This window comes from Microplitis mediator, chromosome 10 (genome assembly GCF_029852145.1).
Source record: "Microplitis mediator isolate UGA2020A chromosome 10, iyMicMedi2.1, whole genome shotgun sequence".
Taxonomy (NCBI): Eukaryota; Metazoa; Arthropoda; class Insecta; order Hymenoptera; family Braconidae; genus Microplitis; species Microplitis mediator.
The window spans coordinates 20,756,618-20,777,812 of NC_079978.1; the positions used below are offsets into that span (position 1 = coordinate 20,756,618).

Genomic DNA, 21,195 nt, shown 5'->3' on the forward strand with positions numbered 1-21,195 from the left:
CAAATGAAATTGTTATAATTACAACAGGTGAGATAAATAAGATCCTCTGCACTAAGAAAATTAGTTTAGCAAGAAAGGAAAACCGTGAAATCTTTGCAGAAGAGCTGTTGTCCTCAAAAATGGACATAAATGGTAATTCTGGCTGCCAAATCGTAAAAAAAAATATTAAAAATGAAGTATGGAAAGCGATAGATTCTCTGTCAGAAGAGCTATTGCCGTTGACAATGGGGACATGTGCTAATTTGTTACCGTGAGTAATTTTAGCTTATGAGTACAAAAATTTTGTCACTGCTCTAAATTCACTTTGTTATTTTAACAAATCAATTTATTTACTGCAACACAACAGTTTTTTCGCATTTACAAACCATTGCTAGGCGCAACAAATAATTTGCTAGAGTTACAAAAACATCGTAATCATAACGAATATTTCTTTAACTATATATTAAGGCAAAAGTTTGTTACCGTAAGTTATCTTATCTTGTAATTACAAAAATTTTTTTCCGTGTTAATAGTAAAATTTATAACTATATACAATTATACATCATTTTAGCATAGAATGTTTCTGTCTTAGTTTAAATATATTCCTATGATAAATTTAATAATGTTCTATATTTATATTTTATCGAAAATAAGTGATCTTACTATAAACGTTTTATTACTGAGGACTGAAAATAATGAATATAAGTCAAAAGTAGTAAATGACATCATAAATTATACTAAATCGACTCCCCAATTACATTTGTTAATATTTTCGGAAATCATTTTTTTCGTTGTGTTTTCTTCTTTTTTTTTAAAAAAGAAAAATTATTTATAATTTTAGATTTAACAGAGTAATCAAATTCGCATACAGTATTTCAAAAATTTCTTTCATGTCCCGAAATGATTTTTTTTGCCTTTCTTATAAAAGACTAATTATCATCTTCGTGTAACTTTTTTTCAAAATTTTTTTTATTTCCATAAATATTTATGATTACGATTTAAAAAGTCTGCCTGATTTAAAAGGGGAACAAATTCAAGCGTGAATAGTTTTATAGGTCATAACATTTTAGATAGAATAGAAAGAAGGTTATCTATATTTTGATAACAAAAAATTTAATCTATCTAAAACGAAAATACTAATAGATATTTTGAAAGAAATTATAATATTTAAAAAAAGCTAGCGATTAATTACTCTCCTAAATGATATTGTAAAATCAATTTTGAATTCAATCTCTGTATTAGAGTACGAAACACATATGTCGATTTCTTTATGAAATCTTCCTAAAAGATAAATTTTCAAATTGATTGAAATAAGAACTATACGTTTCCATTCTGGGTACGGCCGGATGGCACTTTTCCCAGTCTACACATTTTACAAATAAATGCATATTTTTTAAATTATGAATTGACTTGTTTGTTTCAGGTGAAAATGTTGAAGTACTATTGGAATGTAGTACGAAACTCCTCGAACGATTTTGGTATTCGTGGGATATGTTGCCTTTAATGTATGTAATATTAAAAGATGCAAGAGCAGACATCGAAGAAGCAACAAGGCGCATAGCAGAAGGTAAGGAAAATTTAATGCTTAAACTAAGAATACATAATTCTTTTGAGTAATCAATGGTATTACTAAATGAAAGGTGTATTCTTAGCCATGTTTTATAAATCACTATATTACTATTTATCGCTCACGATCGTGAAAATCGCACCGGGTAAAAACTTTCAAGTCAAAATAATAATAAAAATTTTTCTCGGCCGAAAAGTGGACGAAAAGCCCAGGTAGTGAATACAAGGCTGAAAATTACCTGAGTCAAAAAATTTGATCGGTTTTAAATAAAATGAAAATTCAAGTCATTTCTATTAAGTTTTTTACTTTTTATTTTTATTTAATTAACATGCAAAATTTAATCGAATTCTGCCCGTACTATTCCTTATTTAGACTATTTCCAGACTTGTCTTCAATCATTTTTAGTCTAGTTTTGGTCGCCTCTAGATCAAAATCAGACTTTTTTCTCAAAATATTTTGCCTTATTTTGCTTTTATTCAGACCAAAATTAGACTCTTTCTGCGCATTATTTTTTTTAGTCTGTTTTCAATTGTCTTTAGGTCAAAAACCGCTTAGAATTTTCATTAAAATTTAAAAATAGATCAACTAGTTCAAATACAGACCAATTAGTCCAAATGCAGCCCAGTTAAACTAAAATCAGATCTAATTTTTCGACCCGGGTAGCTACGGAACAATGGCTGATAATTAAGTCTTAAAAATCAGAAAATAGATCGGCTCAATTTATTGGCCATTTTATTAAGAATAATGAAATGTCGGCGTGTTTTCAGCCAATTTTCAGCCTCTTCTGATCAAATCCTACAGCTTTAGCGCGATTTTGGTCAAATTTAGGCTCCGTTGAATGAAATTCTACGGTCTCGGCCAAATATTTTTACCCGAGACAGCTATGATTCATTGATGACACAATAAAATTCATATGCTATATAATTTTAGGCTGTATCACATAATCTATCAATCCTTAATACGAATCAATTTATTGAATCTCATACGTTGCCTTGCTATTAAGACAACAATTACCTAATTTCAGTTTTCATCATTAATTATTTTCATATTGGCGAGCATAAATTGAATCTTTATCCTTACTTATTGTCTAATAAATACTTTATTATGTAAGGTTTTGAAATTTTTTTAATTATCGTGGAATTTTTCACTCACTTATTACATACAGTTTGAAACTTAGCAAGAGATAATTAGTTGTATCATCAACTTACATTGAATCAGTATACGTTTTTTTATTATGTCACATGTATTATCGTACGTGACATGAACATCCGGACTTAGGATCGATAAAAAAATCGGTTTCAAATAATATTTATATTTTTGAATTCAAAATGACAATAGAACTGTGATTTTCCAATCGTGAGCGTTTTTACTGTAATTATTAAGCATAGTATTGTTTATATATTTTCAATAGGTATTGATAATGTGCCAACAGAAAGTATACAATTTAAACGATTTTCTATTTCTTTTTTTTCCCAGCTAGAATTTTTTTCCGCCTGAATTTATTTAATATACAATTGGAATTTCATTTTTTTTTCTTTTGCATTAGTCATTATCAATTATTTATCATTGTACAGTTTAACTAAACATCGCAATCCAAATAATCAAATTTGATGATTGATTTATTCATCATTAAAATAACAATTACTAAAAAGTTTGGAATTAACAGTTGACATCAATGAAGATTCACTAGTCTACTTCAGGAAGATGATAGCAACTGTGAAGATTGTTAAGCAAATCATCATTAATAAAAATATTTTAAATAAAATGAAATGGTTTTTGATACCAGTCTAAATGATTGAACTATTGAATAAATTTATATGATATTAATCAACAATGAAGATTTGAAGTTCGCTTCGAAAACCATCGAAAATCAGGTAGAGTAACAAATGAATAATGCGATTTATACATCATTAGTAATGCTGCTAACTAGATTTGAAAACTATAATTTCAACTGATGGTGAGATCGATCATTTTAAATCCACAAGAACGTTTTTTTCCTAGAAAGTGGTATTGTGAATTTAACATTTCAAAATAAACGGAATTTTAACACTAGCATTACTTGAGAGTTACTTCTAGTCATGACAGGACACATGTTAATTTTCATGAATTTTTTCAACATCGAGTAATGCATTTTTCATTTCTCGCTATGAAAATAAAGATTTAAAAAAAAACGAAGTAACTGATTTCAGTTTGATTTTCGAAAATCAGGACTCCAACAAATATCGACCTGTTGAATATTCTTCAGAGTATTTGTGATTGTTTTCAAGACGATGTACAAGTGAGCGCAGAAAAACTGCAATATCTTTTGCAAGTGTACGAGATGTGCAAAAATAGTACGTTGCATAGCGAGTGGGTTAAGTGAGTCTTTATACGGGAAGCACAATGTTTTTGACACGAGTCGTAGCTGCACTCGCACGAGTGCCAGCGAGTGCTTCATGTGCACCAAAAACGGGTGCTAAGAACATTGTGTTTGACAGATGATAACTTAACCCACGTGCTATGCACTATACTTTGGAGTTATATATGACACTAGTTCTTGACTGCTCTCACCACTCATTTTTTATTTTATTTTAATTAATTAAAAATAATCAACGTATTTGTACATAGACACTGACATGAAAGTTGTCAGATTGATTCTACTATACGGAATATAGTATAGTGCCGGATAGCTCAACTGGTAGAGCACTCGGCGCGATACCGAATTGGTCTGGGTTCGATTCCCAGTTCGGGCTATCTATATTTTTCTCAATTTATCTATAAATTGTCTTATTGAGAGGTTTGCATGTTTAGGTTTCCACTATATTTAAATCCACTATATCATTTCAAATATATTTAGTGTCCGGATTATTTGACCTTCTTCGGTTATTAAGGCGAGGTCACGTCTTATTATTTTATCTCAAAGCGGCCTGGTCACCAGTACAAGGAACTGGTCATGGGAGGCGTCTCCAAGCCCACTTCGGCCAGATTCTCTTTATTTCCTGAGATGGTAGGAGTGTTAGGCCCATAGAGGTATGGACTCGTAGTAGTTGTGGTTAGACACCACGCGTCAATAGGGCGAGTTCTTTGAACTCTCTTCCGGTTAACGTCCACCCTTAGCCACTTGATTATATTTTTCGACTGAGGGTGTCTGGGGAAGAGGTAGGGGTTCACAACGCAATAATGCGTATTGTTACTGTAACTATACGATACACTTCTGAGCGATATATTTTTGTTCGTTCAGCTCTAGAACTCGTCAATTGCCGCAAAAATTATCTCAATTGGTTCATTCGTTCGAGAGATACGTTAGAGAAAGAAACGGTAAAAAACAGTTTCATGAAATTCAAAATCATATCAGCTCTAAAATTCGATAAAACGCGTTATTTGCTGCATTGAACGTTAAAATCGACTCACTCGTTCAAGAGATCTTGATGTTGCTATTATGCCCGTAAGAACATTTGCAACGTCCAATAATAATTTTGATGTTATTAAAAAACAAAAGCAGATAATATGGTTTTAGTGTGTAATTATTTTTTGCTTCCTCTGAATGGACAAAAAAGTTCTTTTACGAGTTATTTATTTATAACTTTGAAAATTGTAAGAAGTATGTTTTGTTTCATTCGAGTACCGGAAGTACCGACAATAAAATCACAAATGCACTACAATTACTTTTGCAGCTGCAGTCTTTTATCTATTTTCGACAGGCGAGCTATATTGTAATGGACTGTATTTTTGCTTGTTGCTGTTGGTATACCAAATGACTAAATTGTTTCTTTTCATTTTCCACTCAAAATTATTTTGATTACTTAAATATGTGTTGTATTATATATAACAACAAAAAATTCACTTCAATTCTTTGACGAATAAAAGAATCGCGAATATTTAAGCAAAATTCAAATATGCCTTCCGGTAGTGGCTAGAGAAAAAAGATAGATATCTTTATTCTTCGATATTAAAATAGTATACTACACACACAGTAAAAAATATTGTGTTAAAATCAACACAATTTGTGTGTTAGAAATGGTCCACACAATATTTGTGTTATTTTTCAACACAAACTATTTGTGTTGAATTTCAACACAAAATTTGTGTTAAAATTTCAACACAAAATTCGAGTAATATAAGAAGTAACTTCAACACTTTTTAAATGTTAATGATGACACAAAAAAAATGTTAACTTTTACATTTTGTTTTTGTACCGCGAATTATTTTTAGGATATCAAAGTGTCAACAATTATTATTTAACATTGAACTATTTTGTGATAGTAAACATGATCCTAAAGTTAGCAGACAGTTAAAAATTTTTGAATTTTTTTATCAACAAATCAATTACGAAAAAAAAAATAACAATATGCGCATGTAGAAAACTAAAAAAGCTACAGATGCAATTTTTTAAATATTTTTTTTTTTAAACTATACGAATCATGAACTTTGTCAACTTAATTTTTTCATGTCCAATTGGAAATAAATAAAATCAATGTCACAAAAATAATAACTAACCAAGCAAAATTGATGCTTAATAGCGCTTCCCGCGTGAATAGAAGGAAGACATTTTTTTAACACAATTCAACTGTCGTTTCAACACTTTTTTTGTGTTGATTTTAAGTAACACTTAATAAATGTTGATAATATCGATTTTTGTACTAGGTAACACTTTTAAAGTGTTGAATAGGAGATCGATTGAAAATTTTTAAGTAACACAAAGAATTGTGTTGATTTGACACAAAATAATCAACACAAAAAATTTAACACGGACCGTTTTTAACACAGATACACAATAGTTTTTACTGTGTGCACCAAGGGAGGAAAATAGGACATTCCACCCCGCTCTATCCTTCTCTGTGGTGTATATACAATTTTTCACAAGATCTGTAGCTGAAAGTTCAAATTTTTGCCTTTGTGTATGTTTTCATAAAAGAAAAAAACGACTTTCTTTTCTCTAAACAGTGCGAGAATTTAAACTTTCGGTGCAGGTATAGTAAAAAAATCTTATTTACTACAGATTATCTTGATTAAGTTCGAAGATGAGTAAATTCGGTTAATTCCTTAAGAAATTAGGCTCAGTGTATTTAGTATGTTACACAGTATAGGCTTGTTTTTAACATATTATCCAACTCTTTCTACTGATTTTACCTGCGCCTATAGTTTAATGGTAAAGACTCCACACTATATGAGAGACCAATCTTCCATACAGAACTCAGTATCATCTAGATGACCAGAGTCGCTCTATTTCCTGAGGTGACCAGAAATTAGTCTCAAAAGATTGAACTCATAGTGAAATCTCACGCGCTAATGATGTGCGTCCATCAATTACAGTTCCAGAAAATACCCACCAGCCACTTTATTATACTTACAGAACAGTGTGTCATCTAAGTTTAGGGCTGAATACCTTCAGCTCATACATCTCTGAAATGGATGAAATAACTGCTTCACAAGGATCATTGGAAATACTTCAAAAGCAACCGGTTTCAAAACCACCGATATAATAATCTACTACCCTAATGCAAGACTTGTCGTGACCCAGGAAAAAAAGTTTAGATCTGCAGTTTGTCTATATCTGCTCAGATCAAATTAGATTTGTTCATACCTATTCATACATAAAAGTTTATTAGACCTCATCAAATTTGATCTAAGCAGATCTGAACTTATTGCCCCGGGGAGTTCGATAGTTGGCTGCTTCTTAAGTTATAATAATTTCATAAGTTCAGTCCGTGTGAGATATTTTTAGTAGAAGCTAATTAATATACAGAAGTTAAAATATCTATAGGTCATAGGTCCATCTACCCCATCCATTTTTTTGAAATGGTGAAATTCAATGGTGCTCATGATGTTGCCAAGTTCTACAGCATAGGAAACAAATAATGAATATGTATTTGAAATATTTACTGTAATCATATATTTGAAATATTACTGTAATATAATTTATAATAATCTATAAATTCGGTGCGAGCTATACCATCAGCTCATGCCACAATTCTCGCTCACTGGATATTTCTACCATTACACACTAGCCATACAATCTATTGTTTCATCAAAGTCGAGACACTCGAAAATATATGACGATAGAATCGTTAAAATAACTTATTAATGAACGAATCAAGCGGTTCAGTATCTAAATATAATTGAAATTATGTTAATATTGTCAACAGCTAACAGTGAAATTCGAGCCGTAGCGTTTTGGAAAGCGAGACGAATGCTACAAGACAACGGAGGAGTTTACTACAATGATTGGTACCCTGGCGCCAATAATATTGTGGCGCCAACGTATCTTGGTCACCCACCATACATGGGAGGAGGAATAGCACCATCGCATACATCTGTACATGTTGGACCTCTTCCCCATTTATTAAATGCTCAAGTGCTTGCAAATAGGATACCCTCGAGTCCGGACAGTCCTCCTGAGGGGTCACCTACGTAGTTCAGGTGAGTTTATTAAGAATGTTTCATTACTTAATTTAAGTAGAGGTGTACAATTATTTGAAATTATCAATCACTGCAATATTACGTTTCTACTCAAGTACAAAACTATTGAAAATTTCTATTTGTAAATTTCCAATTTGAAGTCATTTCTAATCCATAGCATATTTTTATTTCGCTGTATGAGAATTCCATACACTGAGAAAAAAATTTTCTCTCGACAACTAAATTTTAGTTATGACAACAAAATGATTTGATTGCCCATTGCTAATCATATATTTGGTTGTTTTAACTAAATATTTTATAATCCACCAACACAACAAATTATTAGAAACTATAAAATATTTAGTAAAGATAATTACGCGTTTAGTAGCAGGCATAAAATCAAATTGATTACCTGTAGAGCTTATAAAGTAGTCATAATGAAATATATGAGTGATCCTTAGAGAATGAGTTATTAATAATAATTAAATGTTATTTTAAAATGGCAGGATATTTATTTAACAATTAAATAAATGCATGTTTAGAAAAACAACTCATTTCTTTGACAAGTACTTTTTTTTTGTACGATGACAAAACTTGCTCAGGGAAACATTAATATAAAACATTAATGTTATACTGCAATATCTCTCTACCAATTAACAGCGGCAGACTCGTCCCATAAATGCTCCAAGTTCGGAATATAATAACTCTGAAATAAGTTTCTTACCAAGGACACTACAAGTGGTGGGCGCGATCTAGTGGCGAGCACCGAACTACTCCCGCTGCTGCTGCCTAACACCATAACTTTTAAATAAATAATCATTAGGTTCAAATATATATTTATTAACCTCGAATAAATATATATATTTATTCTAAATAAATATATTTTTTTGTGTCTAAGTAATAATATTTTGCTTTAATATTTGGATTTGTTGGCACTATAAAATAGTTTAGTTGTCCATTAAATAAATATTTTCTTAACTTTACCAAATGATTTTATTATCTTAGAGAGAGAATTATTAATGTCAACCAAATAGAGTCTATTCAATCATTTGTTAAAATGACAAACTAGATTATATTGACGTAATAAAATTTAGTTGTCCCAAATCAATTTTAGTTTAACAGAATTTAACAAAACCAATTTAGTTGTCCGAAGAGAAATTTTTTCTCAGTGTACGAAACTTTTCCATCAGCCAATAATATAATATTGTATGGCAACGTAAGAAATGGAATTTCGGACGAAGGTGAAGTTCTGAGCCGAAGGCGAGGATCGAAATCACGCGACGTCTGAATTCCTGTTTTATTCTCATTTTTATAATAATTTTTCCGTAATCGATTGAGTTTTCACTATAAAGTTCGTGTTAATTTTTAAAGTAACACTTAATAAATGTCGCTAATTTCGATTTTTGCACTGGGTATCACTTGTAAAGTGTTAAATAGTAGATCGATTTAAAAGTTTAAAGTAACACAGTAAATTTGTTTGTTTTTATATGAAATAATCAACACAAAAAATTTAACAAGGACCGTTTTTAACACCGATACACAATATTTGTTAGTGTGTATGCACTTTTGAATTTTCCAAATTATTATATTCTTTTACGTATTTAGTTATTTACTAATTTTTAAACTTGTAACGAATTTGAATTTTTTGTAATTAATTTTTTTTTATTCCTCTTAGCCGGCGTCATCAAAAGAGTCCCTCTGACTTTCGTCAGTTACGCCTATACTATTTCATATTTTTATGACACGGTTTAATGTTTTTTTCGAGAATTATGGTAGCATCAGCTAAAACGCAATCACGGTCAAGGTAACTTTAAGAGGCCATATATTAACTTTAACTCTTGATAGTAAATTATTTTACAGCTCCAGAACTATATTTATTTTAATCAAGCATATTTAAACAATCTTTTAATACGCTCCGAAAAACAACTAATTTTTAAACGAAGTAATGTTCTCAGTTAAAAAATAAATCTTAAGTTTAAAAATTTTTCTGTGTCAAATTTGCAGTATAGGATGCCATTTATATGAGGGCTCAATTTTTTGGCTAAAGACGAATTAATTAATAAAAAAAAAGTATTAGTTTCAATGTAGAAATTGTATTATTATTATTATTATTATTATTATTATTATTATTATTATTATTCGTAGTGTGTTTATTGGTGTTGGTAAAAAGTTTTTCACGATGTCTCAAATTAGCGTCAGTACTTTTTTTTTTAATTATATTTTGTTGAATATTATTCTATACACTTATAAAAAATTTTGTATTACATTGGAGGGCCGCAAGTGATTATTATTATTTGACGTGGCCGAGACTTGAACCCTAATCTCCCGCGTGAAAATCCTACTCTTTATCAGTCGGTCTGATATCTCCTTCAGATATATTTATATACGCTGTCGCTATAAATTTCTAATTTGTACCTGTATATTGTCGAAGAATTACAATATAAATTTAGCCATTTTAACTCATATTTTTTTAAAATTGTTCCCTATATTTTTTTCTCCGTGTACCGAAATTTAGTCTAGACCTTACCAAATTTTATAAAGCTATTGATTAAGTAGTTTGAAATGCTATGGTGTCATAGTGGGCCACCTAACGGAAATAGAAGTAAATTGAAATAGTTACAGTAAATCGTAATACAACCATTGGAAATTTTACTATGGTCATAGTAATTTTTGCATGAGTTTACTTCAATTTCAGTCAGGTGGCCAACATGGTCCGGCTTTACTATGACACCATACATTTCAAACGAGAATAATTTCTCCGTGTATTGATAAATTCTGCTTTCAATGTGACAGCATAGAATTTGACAGCATCATAATTTTTTTACCGTAACTTTGTCAAAATAAAAAATAAAATATCTGATTTCTTGCTGCTAACAAAAACATTATTAAAGTGTCTTGTACATCGATTTTTATCTGTACTATCCTAAAATTAAAGGGCATAACTATATTTATATTTATACATATTGTGCGTTAAAACTTTTTACAATATAAAATAAAAAAAACATCAAGCAGGATATAGAAAAAAAAAATAGAAACACTCAAAGAAGTCTTAGGTTGTTATGTGCAGCATCAATGTAATCCGACAGACCGCTTAGAGCGAATTTAACGATCGTCGTAAATGATCTCCGTTTTACAGCTTGCAGATTTTTTGCATCCCACTTCTTCATATTTTTCCTGGATTCCGCCTCCTCTACTATCCTTTACTTTTCTCCTTCTTACATTTACCACCTCTTGTTGGTGATACCGTCTCTTATATACTTTTATCTTCTTTAACTGTTTTATGACCACATTTTCTTGCATTTATTTTTCTTACTTATTTTATTCAAACACTATAAACTATCGTATTTTATGTGACAACTAGTAAATTCTCAAAGTCGTCATCGTTTGCGTCGTAGATGCTACAAACTGTACTCAGATAGCTGAGAATTTGCTTGTAAACGCAACTTCTCAAAATTTAATCGGACAGCCTTGCGTGCTTCGATGGTCTGAACTGTATCTTATAATTTTACGTCGAAACAAATAAAAACAAGACGTCTTCGAACGAGAATAGAGACGAAAAATTAAACAACAAATATCGGCACAAGAAATAAGTTTATGTTGGAGGCGAGGCATACATGGAGAAAAATGAGACTCAAAAATACATAAAATAATAATAAAAAGTACATCAAATTTTATTATGCTAGTCTACCAAACTTGAAACGGGCCACTTTTTTTTTAATTAGTGTAATCTGTACTTATAATATTCGTAGTCTAGCATAACAAAAATTAATACCACATTTTAAAAACTAAGTTGCACTGAGAAAAAATTTCTCTTCGGACAACTAAATTGGTTTTGTTAAATTCTGTTGAACTAAAATTTATTTGGGACAACTAAATTTTATTACGCCAATATAATCTAGTTTGTCATTTTTAACAAATGATTGAATAGACTCTATTTGGTTGACATTAATAATTCTCTCTCTAAGATAATAAAATCATTTGGTAAAGTTAAGAAAATATTTATTTAATGGACAACTAAACTATTTTATAGTGCCAACAAATCCAAATATTAAAGCAAAATATTATTACTTAGACACAAAAAAATATATTTATTTAGAATAAATATATATATTTATTCGAGGTTAATAAATATATATTTGAACCTAATGATTATTTATTTAAAAGTTGTGGTGTTAGGCAGCAGCAGCGGGAGTAGTTCGGTGCTCGCCACTAGATCGCGCCCACCACTTGTAGTGTCCTTGGTAAGAAACTTATTTCAAAGTTATTATATTCCGAACTTGGAGCATTTATGGGACGAGTCTGCCGCTGTTAATTGGCAGAGAGATATTGCAATATAACATTAATGTTTTATATTAATGTTTCCCTGAGCAAGTTTTGTCATAGTACAAAAAAAAAGTCCTTGTCAAAGAAATAAGTTATTTTTCTAAACATGCATTTATTTAATTGTTAAATAAATATCCTGCCATTTTAAAATAACATTTAATTATTATTAATAACTCATTCTTTAAGGATCACTCATATATTTCATTATGACTACTTTATAAGCTCTACAGGTAATCAATTTGATTTTATGCCTGCTACTAAACGCGTAATTATCTTTACTAAATATTTTATAGTTTCTAATAATTTGTTGTGTTGGTGGATTATAAAATATTTAGTTAAAACAACCAAATATATGATTAGCAGTGGGCAATCAAATCATTTTGTTGTCATAACTAAAATTTAGTTGTCGGGAGAAAATTTTTTTCTCAGTGTATTATCTGATATGTTATCATAAAAAATTCGTTCGTGATTTATTTTTTTAAATATTTTTCGGCCCGTTTTTCTCCATATGTATGTGTCCACCAATGATGTGAAATGTAATTTTTCTTTATGTATATTACATATAAAAGATTCAAGTAATAAAATTTGATCGATTTTCAGAAATTTTTTTTTTTCAACTTTTTTTAAGGGTACCCCGTTTTGCCCGCCAAAAATAAAAATTTTATTTTGCAACGGCAGCTAAAAATTTTGTCTATTTACCTCGAATATCACTAAAAACAAAAAGATTTAGCGTATTTTAGACCTCGAAAACTTAGTACCCCCTTTTGCCCACCCCTCCCCTAATGATGAGATGGATACAATGATTTTAGAATTTTTAAATTTATTTACGTTTTTACTATACATATATTACGACTAATAACGTTCATGACTTATCTTGAAAACATATATTTTTTTAATTTTTCAAGTCAAGCATTACATACTTTTGCATATTGACAAAGAGTTGTAATTAGCAGAATCAAATTGCGTGCAGCTTTGCCTTCACTTTGTTCTTTCTATTGATAGTCTAGTCAACAAGTGCCTTTTTGACGAAAACCTGTTCAACCTCATCGAAAATTATGGTTTTGGTCTCATTCGATTCGAAATGGCATCTAGAAAAAATGTTCAACTGGAAAATTGGGGCTCGCAAAAATTGTAAAAGTTATAAACAATTTAGTGAAAAAAAAAAAAAGGGTTTGGTTTTTTGCAAATATTTCGAAAAATATTTGAGATATCCAAAATTAAAAAAAAGATCCTTAAAGAGGAGGAAATTTCCTAAAAAAAAGTCCTACCTCCCCGAATTGTACCGACAATATTTATAATTTTAATTTAACGGTGAAAATGGGACTAAAAACGGGTAGCGGCGCGTGCACGCGCGTTGACCGAATCAATACTATTATGAATAAAAATAATTTTCACTGATAAAATATAAATATTAAGGAATAAAAAAAATTTGGTACTTTCAAAACACATGAATAAATAATAATTCGCCGAAAAAAAATTTTTACCCCGATTTTTCAATTAACTATGCTATTGTTAATTAGTTAATTTTTACCTGTTGAAAGTTTACATAAAAACCCTGATTATTTCAAAACTAAAAACCCAGAATTTTTTTCACTTCTTGGAGCTATTCTTGAAAGGGTTTAAAAAAGATCGCCATTGGAAAAATTTAAAAATTTTGATTTTTCACTTTTTTATTAACAATCTAAGACATTGAAAAATGAAAAACTTAAATAAAGCAATCAAGAAAATTTTTTTTTTTTATTTTTTTTATTAGTTTGTTTTTTTATCGCTAAAAGCTACATAACAATAATTTTTAAAAAATTTTTACTTTCATTGTTTAAATAATTGTTATAAACAAATGTATTGCTAATAAGATTTTTAAAAAATTTTTTTTGGGAATAAGATGCTTAATGAAAATAATGATTTTTAAAAAAAAAATCGTTTCTTAAAAAAATTTATTTATCGCTCAGAAACACATTTGCTAATTAACAATCTTTTTTTGTTGCTTAATACTAATATTAAGGAACCATTTTTTTTTTTTAAATCATAATTTATCATGTTCTCTTATATTATAGAAAAAAAAATTTTTTTTATTCATTTTTTATTTGTTTATTTAACAAACAATTGGTTATAAACAAATGAATTTTTATGCAATATTTTTTTTTAAATACTACAAAAAATACTAAAAACAACCATGTGTATTTTTTTTTGCGAAAAAATTTTTTTGTATTTTCTATATCATTTTTAAAATTATTGTACACTTGGACTTGTCGCTATCTTTCTGTTTTTCTTCATTGTTATTTAGATAACTTATAAATTATTAAAGATACGACTAGAACACTTCAAGCCTTATTTATTCTTCATTAATTAATAAACAAATTGAGCTTTTAACCGAAGCTCTAACTCAATTACATAATGAATTATGAATGAAAGTATTTATATAAAAAAAATTCTTTAACTTTTTTTTATTTGTAGTTCATAAAATGCTTAGACTAAAAAAAAAAAATTAAAGAATTTTTTTTATATAAATACTTTCATTCATAATTCATTATGTAATTGAGTTAGAGCTTCGGTTAAAAGCTCAATTTGTTTATTAATTAATGAAGAATAAATAAGGCTTGAAGTGTTCTAGTCGTATCTTTAATAATTTATAAGTTATTTAAATAACAATGAAGAAAAACAGAAAGATAGCGACAAGTCCAAGTGTACAATAATTTTAAAAATGATATAGAAAATACAAAAAAATTTTTTCGCAAAAAAAAATACACATGGTTGTTTTTAGTATTTTTTGTAGTATTTAAAAAAAAATATTGCATAAAAATTCATTTGTTTATAACCAATTGTTTGTTAAATAAACAAATAAAAAATGAATAAAAAAAATTTTTTTTTCTATAATATAAGAGAACATGATAAATTATGATTTTAAAAAAAAAAATGGTTCCTTAATATTAGTATTAAGCAACAAAAAAAGATTGTTAATTAGCAAATGTGTTTCTGAGCGATAAATAAATTTTTTTAAGAAACGATTTTTTTTTTAAAAATCATTATTTTCATTAAGCATCTTATTCCCAAAAAAAATTTTTTAAAAATCTTATTAGCAATACATTTGTTTATAACAATTATCTAAACAATGAAAGTAAAAATTTTTTAAAAATTATTGTTATGTAGCTTTTAGCGATAAAAAAACAAACTAATAAAAAAAATAAAAAAAAAAAATTTTCTTGATTGCTTTATTTAAGTTTTTCATTTTTCAATGTCTTAGATTGTTAATAAAAAAGTGAAAAATCAAAATTTTTAAATTTTTCCAATGGCGATCTTTTTTAAACCCTTTCAAGAATAGCTCCAAGAAGTGAAAAAAATTCTGGGTTTTTAGTTTTGAAATAATCAGGGTTTTTATGTAAACTTTCAACAGGTAAAAATTAACTAATTAACGATAGCATAGTTAATTGAAAAATCGGGGTAAAAATTTTTTTTCGGCGAATTATTATTTATTCATGTGTTTTGAAAGTACCAAATTTTTTTTATTCCTTAATATTTATATTTTATCAGTGAAAATTATTTTTATTCATAATAGTATTGATTCGGTCAACGCGCGTGCACGCGCCGCTACCCGTTTTTAGTCCCATTTTCACCGTTAAATTAAAATTATAAATATTGTCGGTACAATTCGGGGAGGTAGGACTTTTTTTTAGGAAATTTCCTCCTCTTTAAGGATCTTTTTTTTAATTTTGGATATCTCAAATATTTTTCGAAATATTTGCAAAAAACCAAACCCTTTTTTTTTTTTTCACTAAATTGTTTATAACTTTTACAATTTTTGCGAGCCCCAATTTTCCAGTTGAACATTTTTTCTAGATGCCATTTCGAATCGAATGAGACCAAAACCATAATTTTCGATGAGGTTGAACAGGTTTTCGTCAAAAAGGCACTTGTTGACTAGACTATGAGTGTTCTCTTTTGGTTCGTTGTTTTTATATTTTTCTCTTATATATTTCGCTCTCACTTACCGTCTTTAAATTTTATATATTCTTATTTCATTTGTTTGTTTCATGACATCAAACAGTCGAAAGAAATACGATGTATAGTAAAAAATTAAAAAACGAAAAAATGACTCTTGCACTGGGACTTTAGTACTTTCTAACCACAGTCGTAAGCTACAATTAAACCTTCATAAACCTTGTCATAACTTTTTTAAAAGCATTCACCGTCCTTTTACTCTCCACACCCTTACAATAGATAAAAGAGTCATCCTATATATATTTACTGAAACAGAGAATGTGGCATTAATATTAAAACAGATTCTACTGAAAAAAATTTATATTCTTTCCTTATTTCAAAAACACTTAAGAGTTTTCAGTCTTAGAATAATTACTATATATAATAAAAGAAAGTCTCCCCGCCACGTCTGTCTGTCTGTCTATACGCAGTAAATCAAAAACTACCGAACAGATTTTCATACGGTTTACACCAACGGACAGAGTGATTCATAAAGAAGGTTTAGGTGTACAGTTTATTGAGATTTTGTGTAAATGCCTGAAATATGACGATGATAATTGAAAAAGTTGGAAAAATCTGCCAACTACTCTATTGGTTTACGCGACGCACGCCAGTAAAGCTCTTACCCGAGTAAAAACAGAATTCCGCCACACCATCGCCGCACCACCGCTGCACTACAGCCGTGACAATTCCGATCATTTTATAAATGCCGCACCACTGCCGTGAAGACTAAAGATTTATCTATTCGCTGCACTACCGCCGCACCACCGCCGTGACAAGTAAAGAATTTATCTATTCGCCGCACTACCGCCGCACCATAGCTGTGATATTTTGTTGTAAATTATTTTTTATTAGTGATTTAAAAGTGATACATTCTTTTCAATCTCATATAGCACAAGTAAATATAGTAGTCACTGTCGGTAGCGTAGCCTAGTCGTTAAAGCGTCGGTCTTTCGTGCGTAAGGTCCCGGGTTCGAATCCTACTAAATCGTGTGCGTTTGGTTGATATTTATAACGTTTTTTCCCTAAATTAAAAATTTCTACTCGGTTAGAAATTAATTTCATCACAAATCTGATTGATTTCCGCATCATCAAATAAAAAAAAAAGCTACAAAAATTGATTCAGTCTTTTTTTTTAACTTAGTTGAAATTTCTATACATGGCTATGTATATATTGAAAATTTTAATATATAGCCATATATAATTCACTTTTACCGGACAATTAAATTTCTCTCACCATTAATCGGGTAAATTAATTAATTAATCATAAGATATTTTGGCATATAAATGCCATTTTTCTGTGAAATCGGGGTTATGCTTAGGCATTGGTGCGGCGGTCGTGCAGCAGTTGTGCAGCGGTGGTGCGGCGGTCGATAAAAATTTATAATTTTTTCGTAAAAATAATAATTTCACTTTCACTCGGGACTGTATCAACCCTATATGTCTATCTTCTAAGATTAACACACAATAACGAAAAGATATTGCTAGAAAATACCATTAAACATATCTTTAAACGAGAGATTTTTTTATTTAAATAAAAATTCACGTCTTGCTAAATATAGTCATATTTCCCAACGCATGACTAAACTCAGTCCGATTTCTATAAGTGTCCATAGTGCTCATAGTGTTTTTTTTATACCAATATAAAACGTGTTTTCCTACTATTTTGAAAAAAATTATGGAAAATAGGTCTATACTCCGGTATTAGGAACATGTCGATCCGTCGGCTTCGCCTCGGCTTCTAGATCACGCGCCAAGAAATCCAACTTTCTGGCCTTGGGTCGTAATATACTATTAAAATTCTATTTAGATAAATTTCCGATGACTTCATAAAATTAATTTTCTGACCTTATTCCATTAGCTTTTATCACTCACTCCATTTATTTTATTATAATGCAGATTTACTCGTTGACTCCACAGCTTAGATCATGAATGTGTGTCCGTATATGCACTTTCTTACGCCTTTATCTCGACTTTAGTATAAGTAATATAGTTCGAGTGTAAAATATTTTATCGTTTTTATTAGTTTATCTCGCATACTAGTCACAATTTTTATAAAAACAATATTACGACTGAGTGAGACTTGACATTATTATACAATTTTAATGGCTAGCATTTGATTGCTCTATTAGCATACCACTAAATAATAATCTGGATTAATGTAACAAGATTGAATTTTTTATCTGTTTTGTTTTCAGATTATCCTGAAACCAATAGAAAGTGCTCAATAATAACAGTCACAGGTTGAGTCTAATTCAATTATTTAACATCTACGTAACCAATTGAACCTATCAACACATCTAGCTGTATAATTTTTGGTGAATGATAGTGTTCCGAGAATTTCAACGAATTTTGTTTATATTTTAGTTATTTATTTAATTTGTTATACTTACGTCGTAGACGAAACAAAAACTTTTAAACTGAAATATGATTTCCAGTGTTAAAATTTTTAAACATTAATAACGATAATGAAAATATTAAATTTTTATTTATAAGAGTAATCAAAAATGTAGATAATGAGAATGAAATATTTATGATTTTTATTATCGCTAATTAAGAGACAAATAAAGAAAAAAGTCATTTGATAGTGAGAAGATCTATAAGGGGACCAATATCTTCAAGAACTAGTGAAAATTAACCTATAAAATTTATATTCTAAATGTTTGTAACAGAAGTTCAAAATTTCGGTCACTTTAAGGTAATAGTTCAAAAACTATGATTTGATTCCCCTTCATGGATTGAGATATACTCTATCTTTCTTGTTATTTTTTTTATTGCAAACCAGAGAAAAAGTGGTTTAGATCTACGTTGATGTAAGTAAATCTAATTAAATCATGATTTTACGTTGGTCCCTTATTTAGAAAATACAATTTCAAACGATTCCTGATGTTAAATGTTTATAAGAGAAGTAGCATTTAAAGAATTTAATAGTATTAAATATTATTCAATTCGAATCGTTTTTGATGAACCGTTTTCTATCATTTTTGATCGTATTTTTTAATTAAGGCGATCGGCGGAGATCTCCCTGATTAAAAACTCCGATTAAATCCAATTGAAAAATTCTACTCGGGAATTTCTGATTGACTTTCAATCGGAGTCCTGAATAAATCCGATTAAAAGTTAATCAGAAGTCAAAAAAAATGGTATCAGGCGTTTTGAGCACCTGACAAAATATCCCCGACAAAATATCTCCGGACAAAATATCCCCATGAAAAGAAAGCAAAAATAGTGAAAAAAGCCAAAAAAACTGACACAAAACTGGGGATATTTTGTGCTAGACAAAATATCCCCATGAAAAGAAAGCAAAAATAGTGAAAAAATCCAAAAAAACTGACACAAAACTGGGGATATTTTGTCCAGAGATATTTTGTCGGGGATATTTTGTCAGGTGCTCAAAACGCATGGAACCGAAAAAAATGACTATTTTCCGATTTAATCTGATTAAAAAATTCAAATCGGATACTTAGGATGCTCGCGAACAATTCTGATTGATTGTTTGTTTTCGATTGAATCCGGTTGAGTTTTAATCAGATTCAGTCGGATTTATTCGGAGTTTTTAATCAGACCTAATAATCAACGAAAAGTATTATGTTTACTTTGATCTTAACCATTTTTTTCTGGCAAATTTATGTTTATATATTTGTATGTTTTCGTACAAAATAGACAAGAAAAAATAAATCGGAAAGAGTGCTTCACGAAATTGTTATCAACACGCTCTGTGTAATGTGTATGTACCAATTAAGCAAGATATCATAAGGTTGTTTTAGTTTAATTCATTGATATTATAAAATTTATGATATATACATATAACATAACTTGAATTTTGAATTTTTCTGAACAATGAAAAATAACAGCAAAAGAAACAAAACCAAAAATTGGTTTCCTTTAAGTGTAACATAAATATTCTTGTGATTAGTCAGCACCTTGATACGGCTGAATTCTATCCGTATTAACTTAAATATAATTCCTAGAAGTAATGACCAGTGTCAAAATTTTAAATAAATCATACTTTTACTAGAACTCTATCAATTGTAAAGGTATCGGTCCCCGATTCTGAGGCATTTCTACTTAAGCAACTTTGGGAACAGAAGTTTTTGTTCACAAGGCCTCAAAAATAAAAACTTTTAAGTAAATTTTAAAAATTGGTCTGATTTTAATAAAAATATTTTTCGAAAATCAAATTTATTTAATTAGATCAGTTAACGAGATCTTATATAGTAAATTATATTAAAAAAATCTATTATTTAAGAAAAAATTCATATATTTTAATTATCAAAGAGATAAGAAGTTTTACCATCGACAATGGGTGTAAGAAACGCCGTATTAAAATGAAAAAAAATTTCATTTTGATCTTAATGCTTTACTGAATCATATTTGTAATGATTTTAATTAGTAATATGTGATATTTTCTGGAATTAAAAATGACAAAAAAACATACATGATTAAGCTTAAATTTTTGTTGTTTTATTTTAAAATGTAAGCCTCAAAAGTATAGTCTCACACTTATGAGTGAAAGTTGCTTGTGGCATCGAATGTACCCTAGCGTTCTTAAGGAAGTTTTACGTAAATCTGCACCTTCAGTCTGCATCATGCCTTGAAAAAGTCGAAGGCAAGATAATCCCGTAAAATACGTTAAGTAAATCTGTAGAGCTCATGCTTTAAATGACTAAACTCGTAAATATTTCTTCCTTACGGTTCCATGACAACTGATTCCAGACAAGTGATCACACGAAAAATGATCCCATAGACAACTGATCCCACAGTCTAGATCCAACTGACAACTGGTCTTCTAATTCATCAGTTTCATCAAGATTTCCATAACTTTCATTGTCAACATCTCTAACATCTTCATCATTTTCAACCAAATGTCAGTGGGATCAATTTGTAGGGATCACTTGTCGCGGTATAAAATTATTGGGATCAGTTGACGGCACACCCTTCTTTAGCATTGAAACCTAAATCGACTCTGTACA

At 29.3% G+C, this 21,195-nt stretch overlaps 1 protein-coding gene across 4 annotated transcripts in view; it reads left to right on the plus strand.

Annotated features, from left to right (window-relative positions):
* The window catches only part of LOC130676535 (protein doublesex), a 47,484-nt gene extending 26,817 nt beyond the window's left edge, over positions 1-20,667 (plus strand). For 2 of the 4 annotated variants that reach the window (XM_057482839.1, XM_057482840.1), the window contains exons 4-6: positions 1,403-1,546; positions 7,672-7,945; positions 18,421-20,667. In XM_057482839.1, coding sequence (XP_057338822.1) covers positions 1,403-1,546; positions 7,672-7,940 — 413 coding nt within the window. In that variant the 3' untranslated portion in view covers positions 7,941-7,945; positions 18,421-20,667. Of the gene's footprint in view, positions 1-1,402; positions 1,547-3,022; positions 3,145-3,212; positions 3,421-7,671; positions 7,946-18,420 lie in introns of those variants that run through there. The other 2 variants (XR_008991424.1, XM_057482841.1) reach the window with 2 other exon arrangements.
* Positions 20,668-21,195: the final 528 nt, after the last annotated feature.